Source organism: Anomalospiza imberbis, chromosome 15, assembly GCF_031753505.1.
Source record: "Anomalospiza imberbis isolate Cuckoo-Finch-1a 21T00152 chromosome 15, ASM3175350v1, whole genome shotgun sequence".
NCBI lineage: Eukaryota > Metazoa > Chordata > Aves > Passeriformes > Viduidae > Anomalospiza > Anomalospiza imberbis.
Genome location: NC_089695.1, coordinates 9,176,629 through 9,189,719, shown reverse-complemented (window position 1 = coordinate 9,189,719; position 13,091 = coordinate 9,176,629). Strand labels below are relative to the sequence as shown.

General features: G+C 49.9%; 1 protein-coding gene across 1 annotated transcript in view; it reads right to left on the bottom strand.

The window, feature by feature from the left end:
* Positions 1-4,846, bottom strand: part of JADE2 (jade family PHD finger 2) — a 69,433-nt gene extending 64,587 nt beyond the window's left edge. Inside the window, 3 exon segments of the mRNA XM_068205740.1 lie at positions 911-968; positions 4,650-4,751; positions 4,754-4,846. Coding sequence (XP_068061841.1) covers positions 911-968; positions 4,650-4,751; positions 4,754-4,831 — 238 coding nt within the window. The 5' untranslated portion in view covers positions 4,832-4,846.
* Between the last annotated feature and the right edge of the window lie 8,245 nt (positions 4,847-13,091).

Genomic DNA, 13,091 nt, shown 5'->3' with positions numbered 1-13,091 from the left:
AGCAAGATCAGCCTTTCCATAACCCCCTGTAATCTCTCCATCATCCTGTTAGGAAAAAGCCCACAAGTTTAGTGTCTTTAGTAAAGTCCCTTTCGTTCTCGGATATCCAGCAGCCAGATCCTGTAAAGTGTGGAGAGCAAATACCCAGCCTGGCCCAGATGAAATTACTGTGACATCTGTAAGAAACCAAGAGCAACTAGTAAGAAACTCCAGAGTCCAGACAAGGGATTAGGCTGGTGCCTTGAGGGTACTGAACACCAAGGCACTGCGGTATATCTGCAGTGGGTGAAACCCTGGGATAAGTGGGAGAGGAGAGTGCTCTATTTATAGCCAAAATTCAGCACATTTGCACATGTTTATTGTTGAACACATGCTTCTGTGCCTTCCTGAATGAGGATGAAGTGAGGTAGATGTTAAAAAGCAAGCGTGGGCTTGCAAGTTTTGCTGGCTTGAGCCTTATCCCTTTTCCCACATCACTCTTCAGTTTGCAAGAAGGGAACAATGTGGCTCCAGTTTTACTCTGACTCCAGTAAAAACTTCCCTTTCCCCTGGTACAACCCAAATCAAGAGCAAACTAGTCTCATGCTACAGCTCACAGGAAAGGACAACTCATCTAAGAAGGGTGTTCGCTGCTTCTTGCTGCTTCGTTAGCAGATCTGCAATCGGCAGCTCTCCTCACCCAGACTCCTCACACGAGGGAGACACTCTCATCAGTTAAGAGGAGCCACAGCCAAGTGTTTAAATAAATTGATATCAGCTTGTTGCTGCATTTCTAACAAACCCAGCCCTGTACGCTATTCACTGTGCAGAGACTTCCCAGTAAATGCAGTTTCCTCCACTCTTTGTAATTATTCAAGCATTTTGACTGCTGAGGTGAATCTTGTTCAAAGTTTTGAATTAAAAGTCTTACTGTCAGTGGTGTCCGAGTTATCACTGCTGATGGAGTACTTGCGTCGTTTTTCTTCCATCTGTAACAAAAGAAATAGAACATCACACTTCATGTCCAGAAAACTCATCTCAGCACCAAAGCACTGCTATATGAATATCCACACACCCTCTTATCCCAGCACCAGTCAGTCCTTACCCTCAGGACAACTACCCAGAGGCTGAAGAGAAAATGCAACAAAACAATTCTCATGGATTTTTAAAAAAATCTTTAATTGTCTTTCTATCAGCTTTTCCCAATCCCAGTAGATCCCAGCAGTTACAGTGGGTGCATTTGGATCACTCAGCTTTGCATGGAAATTTGTCTGCGCGGGATTTGCATCCAAATGTCTCTTCCTCTGCAAGGGCACTGTCAAGGGAAGAAGCTCCAACACAGACTGGAGGATGCCCTCCAGGAACCGTGGTGCTTTTGGATGAGAGAAAAGATGTCCTGGGAACCACCTGTCCCAGCTGCAAAGTGAAGAAATGTGAAGACAGAAGAATAGAAACTGCACGCTCTCGCTATGTCTGCAGGGGGAAGCGCGAGCATCCCAGAGCTGAAGAGAACCCCTGTGGACCACAAGCCTGGGGTTTTACCCTCTGACTCATCTTCCCCGTTCAGCCGCTATGTCCCTCTTGCTGTGTCCCTCTTTTAAGGCTTCGGGAGCATCTGTCACACAGGAAGCACCTCCCATCACTGCCCTGCCCTGCCGGAGCTCCCCCCAGCAGCACCACTGGCACCTGAGCTCCCAGGGGTGGGCAAGGGGCTTCTGCACAGCTGCCGTGACTTCTCCATCCTCTCAGAGCTCAAATCACAGCAGCGGGTACCACTGCACTGATGAGGAGACCCGTTTCAAGCTCAGCTGATTTGCTTTGAGGCTTTGAACAAGCCACAGGAGCGCTTGAAATCAGCAGCTTCTCCTGAACTCACCCCTTGGGAACCAAGCACTTGGAACTCAAAGTAGGTGCTTCAGGAAAAAAAAACCAAGAATGGTATTTTAACTTTTGAAAATCCAAATTTTACCGATGTGGCTGGTGGCTGATCAACATGGCCCCCAATACGGGGCTTGGGCAGCTCTGGATGGAAAGGGCTGCCTGTGGACCAGACAACTATCCAACAGTCTGTAAGCCAAAACACATCCACTGAAAACAGTCTTAACCTCATTGTAATCTTCCTAGTACTTTCTGAGATATTTTCGAAGAATTTGAATGTGTTCATATGTCATCCTCACTACTGCTTCCACAAATACTAAGTGGGAATGATAATGCAACACTGGGTTTGTGTGGTTTGGTTGCAGCAGGTACAAGCAGCACACAGACTGGGATAGCAAGCTAGAGCATGACATTTCCCCCCAAACATCAGGAAATGTTCCACATAAGCATATAAAAACCTTCTAACAGCTGTGTTTTACAATATATGTGCTATCACAGCATTATAAAGGAAAATATTACAAAATATCCTAAACATTTTAACTGTCAGTGTTGTGGTAAGGCATTGCCCTGTCAAAACTACCTAAGAATATGGCAATATCAATACTTTTCCCCTGGTGATTCAAGGGGAAACATGTTATTAAAACAGCCTTGTTCCAAATAGCCATTAGATTTTGCTTGGGGGAAATGAAATTGAAGATAGCTCTAACTGCAACTTACTTACTTTTAGTGAAAATCGTACCTCAACCTTTTAAACTGGTTCCTACTGGTCTGAAGTGACAAACAGACATTTGGAGCACAAAGACAGAGCAATGCTTTTATTGATTTTGGAGTTCCTAATCACAGAGATTAAATAAGCCAAAGCCAAGAGGAGGGAAAAAACCACCTGAGATGAAGCAAAGGAATGCTACTGATAGCCAGTGAGATTTCCCAGGTTTCTCATCTTTGCTTTTACAACAAGGCAGCATCACTGACATCACTCTCCTTTCCAAGGCAGGGAAAAAGGTTTGCAATCAATGCTCAGCACAGGTAGCAGGAGGCTGGCACTGGTTTTGGCTGATATGTATGAAGAGATGCACTGATCATCCCTCTCACTGAACTTGGTCCCTGCTTCTGTCCTACAGCTACCTACAGAATTAACACGCTCACTACGTAACAAGATGAATTGATACTCACATACAGAAGTGGTTCACATTGCAGGTAAAAATAGCGTCTGTACTTCAGTAAATCATTTTGCCACTGTTTGGCAGGATGCAAGACAGCATCCTCCAAACCAAACTGCATTAAATTTGTGAATGAAATTCTGGCTTGAGCAAAGTATGGACATCTCTGAACTGCACTGAAAGGCTGGGCAGGGGATGGCACACAAGGTACTGTGTGCCTGAAAGGAGCAAATGTTTTGGCCAAAACCAAGCCATTCCAGAAAACTGTTACATTCCAAGCCCTGCTAAGAAGATGCTGTTTTCTGAGGGACTCATCTTGAGCAGCCAAACAGTAGTAAACCGCATGGCACTTAAGAGAGGAATTTACTGTAGAAGGGTAATTGGGCCATTTCCCCATCTGTACCCCAGAGTTATAAAGTCTGATGGTGGCTGAGCTCCTACCACCCTTCTGGCACCCTCGGGGGGGTGGCTGGGGGGTGGGGAGGACTCACTGCCCACATCCCTCCCAGGGCTGGAGCTCCAGCTCCCAAAAGCTCTCAGGAGCAGTTCGGTTGGTGAACTACTGAGCAAATTAAGTCCCCACAAAGTATCGTCTCTGCTCCAAAATGAATCTTTTGTTTACATTAGAAGTTAATTTCACCTTTAACTGACCCATTCCCCACATGGCATCATTAATAAAGTCATAAACAAATACCAAAAAAATTTGTAATACTTTGAAAAGGTCACTGTTAGGTCAAACTTGGCCCAAAATCTAGTTTTTACAGATCCAGAAACGAAGTGAAAGGTTTCTATGTAGGCTTGCTTAAAAAATTCAAACAGAAACAGATGTGGGTTTCTTTTATAAACAAATGAACATCCCCCTGAAGTGTCTGCAACTCAAATCCACAGGCATAGCCCTGGCTAATGCCTGGAAACCAAAAACTGAACTGCTTGCAAACCAACACATGTTTAGCATTGCCTTTGTTCAAAGCTGAGGAAGGCAGATAAATGCTAAACCAAGGAAGATGATGGCCCTTCATCAGCCTAAACAAATGTAAATCACTATGTCCTTGGACAAATTAGCACCACGATTGGTGTTAAAATGGAGATGATGGCCTGAGGCTGGCTGGTTCTGCCTCACAGCAGGGGCAGGTTGGAGAGGAGCTCTTGGGAATGCAATTTTGCCCAGCCCATGCAACCTGGGAGAGGTGAAGGCAACTACTGCTGGCACACGGAGATGCCTGTGCCCAGATCCTGAGCTCAACAGCGCACACTGCCAGGGACAGGCACCCGCTCCCATCCACACTAAACCGAAATGCCTCATCCAGCCTTCAGCTAGCACAGCAATCTGTCTCTGCAGACCCCTCCTCCACCAGCCCTGTGCTCTGGAGAACCCCCTGATGCTTCCCAGCTCCCTGCAAACTCTTCTGCACATCAACTCCACGTGCGATTTGGAGATTTTTAGTGGCATCCCAGCACCCTGTGCAGAGGCTGTTTCCACTGTTTCCAAGAACGAACCGTTCTGAACTGTGGCGAGCAAACAGAGAAATTCATAGATGCCTGTGCTCCTCACTTCCACAGAGAACAGGCACCATAAACCTGCATAAGTTGCAGCAAAAAAAAAAAAAAAAAAAGAAAGTATTTGGTCATCACCTCTTCCCAGCCTCCCCGCAGGTTGAGGGATGCGCCGCGCTCGGTCCCCGCGCCGTCACCTCTGACGCTGTGAGCAACACCGGCTGAATGATGTGCTCTGTTTGTGAGCTGCAATGAGACTGCAGAAAAACCACTTCCCTGTTTGTTCTTCCAGCCCAGAAATAGGAACACAAACAGAACATAGTGCCCCCAGCGGCACGCACACGGCTCCGGCCACCGACCCCGCGCCGGGGACCCCGTCCCGGACCCGTCTGGACACCTGTGCCCGCCGGCTGCCACCGAGCCGTGGGGCTGCTCCCGACGCATCCCCTCAGCGCTCCCCCTCTGCCTTCAGTGTGTTTTTCCCTCTGTCTAGGAACACCAGCCAGTTGTTAGAAAGTGTAATAAAAAGGGTGGAGGGCTGGAACATCCCAGTCGGTACACCGTGGGAGGGTTGTCCTCGTCCCATTGCCTTTTCCCAAGAACAAATTCTGGAGCCAAGCGCTGCTACAGGAGGCTCTGAGAGAGCAGCAGCATCCCCCAAATTGGCACAGCCCCAATTTCATAGTAACAGGACAAACTTTTGGACCAAAGGATGTAGGGCAGCGGGGCCAACAAGACCCACAGCAAATCGTGGTGCTCAGCCCCTACATCTGGGAGAAGCTTTTCCTGACCTCCCTGGTAACCCTGCAAAGCGTAAATGCTACAGAGCTGGATCCTGGTACCTAGAACAACCATTTTCTGGGCAGCAGGAGCCTGCCCCTGCCTGCCGGGGCTCGTCTGTCCCTCGCCTCCTCTACAGGCTGCTGCCAGCCCCAGCTTTCCAGCAAAAGCTCAGGTGCCCAGGTGAGGAGCAAGCCATCCCTCCTCTTCTCCATACCAACGCTGCTGTCTTGGCTCCCCAGGGCAAAATTTAATCTCATTTCAATTTAAAACAAAACAAGCCCTCTTTTACTTCCTGTGCTTTGCCTTTCTCCACACCTACAAGGGGCTTTTTTTCCTTACTACTCACATTTATAACTTTACTTGCCTCTTCTGACTCTTTACCTTATAATTATCTACTTTTTCTTTAGCAAGCCCAGGCAGAGCACAGGTAATCAGAGAGGTTACTGAGGGCACTGAGGCCACCCATGCCTTCGCGGGGGAAGGTGCAGGCAGGGACACAGGGCATGAGAAGGGACACCAGGCACAGCTCCATGCCCACAGCCAGCTGCCCCATCCTGCAGGTCTCTTGAGTATCAAAAACTCAGAGGAAATCAACAGGAGCTACAGACACCCCAATCTTTGTGAAAGATGAAAACCCACAGAAAGGTAAAGACCAGACCTGGTCTGAAGGACCACCCACCCACCAACTTTCAGAACTTGGGTGTCAAACACTATCAGCAGCCATCAATACTTTAAAGGAATTGCATCTCCTCGCCTACAGACCCCCTAACATGTACCCTCCATCCTTTGCTCCAAGCCTACATTTTTGAACATCAGCTCAATTTTCTTAAGAAAAACAAATTTAACCTTCGATTTAACCTTTCTGCAAGCTATTTTTACTCCTATCTCAAGCTTATTTTAACCCCAGTACCTAATAAATGCTTAAAGGTCGAACACCATTCCTAAAAGCTGGGCTCCTTACTCCTGAGGAGAAGGCTGAGATCAGATAATTGGGTTTTTTTCCCCCAAGCAAAACCTCCTCTTAGAACTGTCCAAGCGGTCGGTCGGAGGATCCTGGCTTCAGCCCTACAAAACAATTTTCACTGAAGGGGCTGAGAAAGGCACTGAGAATTTTCCCTGTGAATGCCATGCCATCCTTCTCTTCCCACTCAAAAAGCGCTCAAAATGTATAGGTATGGAGAGAGAAAATTTTATTTTCCCCTAATTGCGATCGAGGTTGACAATCCAGCAGCCTCCCGCCTTTACAGCGCTTCCCAACTTCCAGCTCGCTGCTCCCACCCCGGGCGCGGGGCAGCCGGGGGGCGGCTCCCAGCTCCGCATCCTGGCTGGGGAGCCGCTCGGCAGGTGGGGAAGGGGCAGGACCGCGGCGGGGGCGGCGCGGGCGCCGCCGGCTTCCCCGAAGGATGCAGGAGGGAGCCTGGGGAGGGGGCAGGTGGCCGGGGAGAGAAGGAGGGGCGGCCCGGGGGGACGCGGGATGTTTCCGAGCGCGGGTGATGCCGTGGGGGGGAGCGGCGGTGCCTCCGGGCTCGGCAGCCCCGGGACGCAGCGGCGGGGGAAGGCGGCGGGGAAAGCCCCGCGGTGGGGAGGGAAGGGGGGAGGAAGGGGAGGGCAGGCGGGAGCCGGCAGCCGCCACGCCCCCGGGCACCGCCATCCCGGCCCCGCGCAGCGCTCCGCGCCCGCGGCCCCTCCGCTGCCGACCGCGCTGCCCGGCCCCGCGCTGCCGCCCGCCGAGCCCCCGCAGCCCGCCCGAGCCCCGCGGGGCGCCGGGGCGTCCCCTCCTCTCCCGGCGGGCAGGGCAGGGCGCGGGGCCGCTGCCGCAGTCATTAATTCGGGGAATAAAGGGGCGAAGCGGCGAACCGAGCCTTGAAAAGTTCTTGTTTACGTCCCCGCCGCCTCCCTCCCGCACTTCCAAAGCAGAGTGACCACCGTGCGCCATCCGCCCCGGGAATGCTGCACATCCCCCGCCCGGGCAGCCGGGGGAGGGAGGGAAAAAAATAAATAATAAAAAAAAAATTACATCTATACAGCAAAAGCAGGGGGAGCTGCAAAATAACCATCCGCTGCAAACCCAGCCCGCTCCCGCCGCCACCCCGCCGAGCCTTTACCTTGGCCAGGAGTGTCCGCCCGGAGTTGCGCCGGTCTCTGGGGTGACAGGCGGGAGGAGGCGGGGGCGGGGGATGCTCCCGCAGTCCCCGGCCGGGAGAGCCCCCTCGGCGGCTCAATCCGGTGTCATTGCCAGGGCCGCGCCGCCCGGGCCCTCCTTAGGAGCGCCCGCCCGGTAACTCCATGGATGCGGTCCCGCTCCCAGCCGAGATGGCCGCTCCGCCGCGGCCGGGCGAGCCCTGCCCGCCTGTTTCTCTTTCTTTTTCACCCCGCACTTCCTCCGGCGCTCCGCGCCCCGCCGCCGCCCGGGCTCCGGCTCCGGCAGGGAGGCGGGGAAGCGACTTTCGGAGCGGGGACGGATAATGGTGGCGGTGCTTCCACCCCCCCACCCACCCCCCCCCCGCCTCGGCCGCCCCAAATCTTCAATTTCTTTGCCTTTTCCCCTCCCCGGGCGCCGCGGCAGGGCCAGGTGCGGGCAGCGCGGGTCCCATCGCGGGCCGCGCCGCCGCCGCCGCCGCCGCCCCGCGTCACCCCCCCGCCGGCCGCCGGGGCCCCATGGCGCTGCCCGGAGCCCCAGCGCCGCTCGCCCGCAGCCCCGGCGCCCCGCAGCCCGGCCCTGCACACGCACTCACACTCGCACACACTCACGCTCTCCGCCCCCCCCCCCCGCCCGCTCCCCCTCTCCGCGCTGTGCACACGCGTACACGGGGCGGCTTCGCCAACCTTAAAAAAAAAAAAATAAGCTTATACTTAAAAAAAAAAAAAAAAAAAAAAAAAAAAAAAAGGGTTTTGGCGCCATATTAATGACGTACTTAAAATTTGCCATTTCTCCTGCGTCAAAAAGACGGCTCTTGCCCATCGCGGGGCGGGCGGGGGCCGCGGTGCGGAGCTGCTCCCTCCCTCCCGCACCCGCGGAGCAAAGTTCCGCGGCCGCGGGGCGTGGGAACTGCGGGGGGGCGGGGGGGGGGGGGACGCGGAGCCTCCGCGCCGGCACCGCGGCCGGTCCGGAGGGGCGAGGAACGGCGGGGCTGGGGATGCGACCGCAACAGAAGAGCCCCCCCGACCCGTGCGTGTGTGTGTATGTGTGTGTTCCCCCAGAAGAACTTCGCAGAGTTTCCGCGGAGAGGTGCGGAGCGGCGCGGCTGCCGCACAACTCCGCAAGGGGTGACCCTCCCCAAACGAATGTTTTGGGCTCTGGGTGGTTCAGGGCTGCCTGTTGCCAGCTGTTTTCCTCAGGATTAAAAACAACGACAGCAGTGCTTTCGGGATAGAAACGGCTTCTTAAATTAAAATCATAATAATAATAATTGGATGTACAGCATACATCTACCCCAACTCCCAGGGGCCCTACAGAAGTTGGCTTGCACTGTTTTAAACCATTGCTGCAGAAGATTAAAATTCAAGTTAAAGACTGTCTTTCAATGACAATCTGCCATCACCTCTTTCGAGTCATTAAGCTGCTCAGCCCTAAAACTGTGAATTACCAATTATAAACCATTAGGAACCAGAGCTACAATAGCCAGATGCTCCCCAACTTACATCCCTGTTGTGGCTTCTTATAAGTCACCTAACTTGAATGAATTAGGCTGTAACTTTCTGCCTTGGCAGCCTGGGCTGGATATTTTCCGAACGTTCCAAGTCCTTTTGCACTTCCAAGGATGACAGCAGAGTAGGAGAAGAGCATCACTTTGGTAATTCTTGAGCTTTCTGTGGTTCTTAGGACTAACACTGAAAACAGGGTCTTGAAATTTGGCATGAAGCAGCCTTTTATGGTCCTTGAGATAAATCCACCCAAATTAGTGACGTTCCTGGGTTTTGAAGGGCAGTTCAGTACATAGCAGTAAACATGCCCAGTTCTGGCAGCTGTAATCTCTCAAAATGCTGCTCCTAGGGCACCTGCTGCTTCAGGTGCTCAGAGCCCTCTCAGCAGCCCTCCAAGGAACAGGAAACATCAGCTACTGACTAAAAAGTGTTTCCTTGGATTACAAGAGCAATGGGATTCATGAGCACAGCCCCTGTCTTTAAGACCCTGACAGGACTTCACCTCATCTACAGCACAGTCTGCCTTAAGGGATATTGTGAAGGTCACTGTGTTACCTGGTCTGGACATGAGAAATGTCCAAAGTGAGGCATTCCATACCAATTTCTGGAGATTTTCTTGTGCACACTTACTCTAATGCAGTTCTTAGTTACACTGTCACAATCTGATTTCTCAGTGACACCTGCACAGCACGGATCTGCTCTGTAAGTCAAAAAGGAAACAAATTTTGGCCAGGTTCTCATCTTACCTGCATAACCAAAGACTGCCCAAGGAGGGATGCAAGGGCTGCAAGACACAGGCAGACTGTGACAAAAGGATAAAACTCTCCCAAAGAAACAGATTCTTTCCGTGCCCTTGCCACAGGCTATGTAACACCACAAGTCATTAACCCAAACTTTTGGCTGCTGATAGCCGTATTGCCCACACTGTGGTGCGTGGCTGGAAGCCTTTAGCCTGAATTGCTGACATCCATCTTTGTGCAGCTGGAAGCAGTGGGTGCTGTGCTTGCACGTATGAAGTGCTGTATCATGTTAAATGCTCTGAAAACGCAGACGTTATGCTTTTCAGATGGAGTACCCTGAATTAGTCAAAACTGACCTTAATCCATCCATGTGTCACTCTGACCCATCTTCAGAATGAGTGTTTGGGGAGGATTAATGAAGGTGCTGAAGCACTGAGGCAGTGTAGTGGAAAGTGCTATAGAAAAAGCCATGAGGAAATTAATAATTCTGTCTTTTGAGAAACCTGCAGGTCCCTGCTCTGGTCCTGTACAGCATGCTACAGTCTTACCACCCTCTGGGCCATTTCTCCAGGCTTTCTGGACTACACCTCTAAAGAAGGTCACGGCACAGCACGGCAGGTCCACACCATGCCTGGTTGCAGCCTCAGCAGATTTTTACCATCCAGAACATGAGCACCTTGCTCTGTTTTGACAACTGCACAGAGAAATATTGGAGCTGTATTTTCTATTGCTGTGAAATCCAAAAGTGGTCAGAGATGTGAATAATGTGGTGAATAATGTGCTCTGCCTAGGCTCCTGTGCTGAACAATAGGCATTGCTGAGCCCCTCGCTGACCGTCTCACTGCACACACAGCGATGCAGAAGGAAAGGAGTATCTGGACATGCAATTGAAGTCTTGTTCTGCTTCAACAAAAGGGTGTAGATGAAGTTGCACTGACAAGACTTTGGACATTTCTGCTTTTTGAGTAATCCCCTTAAGAGATTTTTGGCTACCATATATGCACACTTAAACACAGCTTGTGTACAAATGCATAAACGTGACACACACAGAGACAGTACCTGATGGATGGTTCTCCAGAAAGGTCATGTATATGTTATACACAACACTCAGTTTACATAGTATGACATTCATGTAACACTTACGAAGAGCTCTGACAGGGTGTTGCAGGGTGTTGTCAGTTGGTATTTGCTAAGAGAGGAAATAAATCTAATAATGAAAACAAAAAAAAAGCATTTTGGAAGAAACAATACTGCACAAATCCTTTAAAAGGACAGAATTGTCTGCACAACAAAGGCTTGGCTGATTGATGCTAAAATAAGCAGTTATGCAACAAGTAAGAAATACGATCTCCAGGGAAGAAACCAGCAACATTTCTCTTTCATCTTCATTCACCGGTGCTTATTTTCACAAACCTGAAAGGAAAGATATAGGCAGCCTTTCGGTGATGAGCACACAAGTAGAATTAACAGATGTTTTGAAGGACAGAGTCTCTGTGAGTTTTGTATGAGTTCGGCAGAGTTAAATCCCATCACTTACCCTGAGTCCCCCAAAACGCTGCAGAGCTGTCACTTCAGCGCTGCTTTCCCACCTTGGAGGAGAATCCTGCTGGGAGTGATTAGGTGTGAATGCCTGAATTTTAGGGGTGAATTGGCTCACCTTGGAGCTACAAAAGTGTTAAAGCAACTTCAGGAGAACAAGCATATGAAATAGTTACTCTTCAACACTTTGAAAAAAACCTCTCAGTAAGAGGTGAGACCAGTGAAAATCTCAGCGCAGACAGGAGAGAGAAGGAGAAAAGCCCAGTTGCCATATTGGCATCAAATTTGATTGCCACAGTACAGGAGAACCAGATTGATAGGACAGGTCCATGGGAGTGCAAGTAGTCACCAAATAGAACAAAGATCTAATGTCATTTTGAAGAGCTTTAGAACTATTCTGTTTTCTGACATTAGCTAGGGAAAAAGCCACGAGGGAAGCTCAGCTCCCTTAGCCCATTCCTGCTGCGACACCCAGCCAGCCCTGTGCTGGGTGTGGGAGGACATCATGGAGCAGGGAGCTGCTCCAGTGACAGAGAGTTCCTAGAGACCCCTCAGAAACACCACACAACTTGAAAACAGCACAGGACACACACAGCTACTAATTTACTGCCTTAGATGCCCTCTTTTGAGGCCTCTGGTAGCCAAAAGTCATCAAAATAGCCTCATGGTTACTTTAATTCCTTTCAAGGACCAGGGCAGTGCACAATCATTCCAGGAGGGCAACACAAAGATGATAAGAATCTTGCTGCATCCATATCCCAACTGGGGCCATCCAATATCCCAGCTACAGTCAGGATATTTAGTTTTTATTAAAATATGTGTTAATTTGGAGAGTGGTGAGCAGATGCAGCAGAAGGAAAATGAACAAGCTCTGTTCCAAATCACATTGATAATAATTCGCATCTTCGAGAATGAACTATGACAGATCAATGGAGAGAAGGCTGCTATGGTCATTATATAAACTAATCCCTTTCTAAACGAACCCCTTTTCTTTCTCATTCATTCTGCATAATTCTTTTCCTTTCTGAAGCTAAGGAAAAACACTATACTTACAGGAGGAAAAATTTGATTTGGCAGATCAGTGGATAGTGAGATTTTGTTTGCAGTCTCAATTACCTTCAGTAGCTGGAAATTTGGTATCAAAATAAACTGTAAATTAAAAAAAAAAAAAAAAAAAGTAGATATAGCATTACAAATGTCCATCCCTTGACAGATAGCTCGGTAATTCTCTGTGTTCTAGCAACAGCTGCTTTAATATCTTTCAAAGAAATGGCAGCCTCATACTGTCTGAAGGGATTACCTTTAAGGAATGCATCCGTAAGTGGCTTTGTGCAAAGATACTCACGTTCTTGTGGGGTTTGCACTGCATTTTTTTCTGCCAAATTACAAGATTCCTTTTTTGTTGTTGTTGCTGTTGATTTTCCTGTTTTCTCTAAGTTTGCTGCAATTGCCAAATGCATCTAATACATCTCACATTTCATGCATTCCCCAGAGTGGAAGAGCTGGGGCTTTTAGAGGGCTCTTAAAGGTAGATTGGGGAAAATGAGGACCATCAGTAGTCAGGTGAACAGCTTCAGTGCCTTTCCTGGGACAGGAGAGCTGCTGTAGCTCCTCCTGCTTCTGAGGGATCCTTGGGCATCTCAGCAGACTCCCCTGCAAATCCCTTCCTGGCTTCCTTTGCTTTGCTGCCTTTTTGCTGGCTTTTCACACTTTCCACATGTGATGTGGTGGGGGGATAGCACAACTCCTTGGACCACACAGGGCTTCATATGAAGACATTTGACTGCTACAGGCAAAACTCTGTGGTTCTGGGTGATGGATGGTGAAAATAGAAGTAGATTTAAATAATTCAGTTGGAAGGGACCTACAAGGA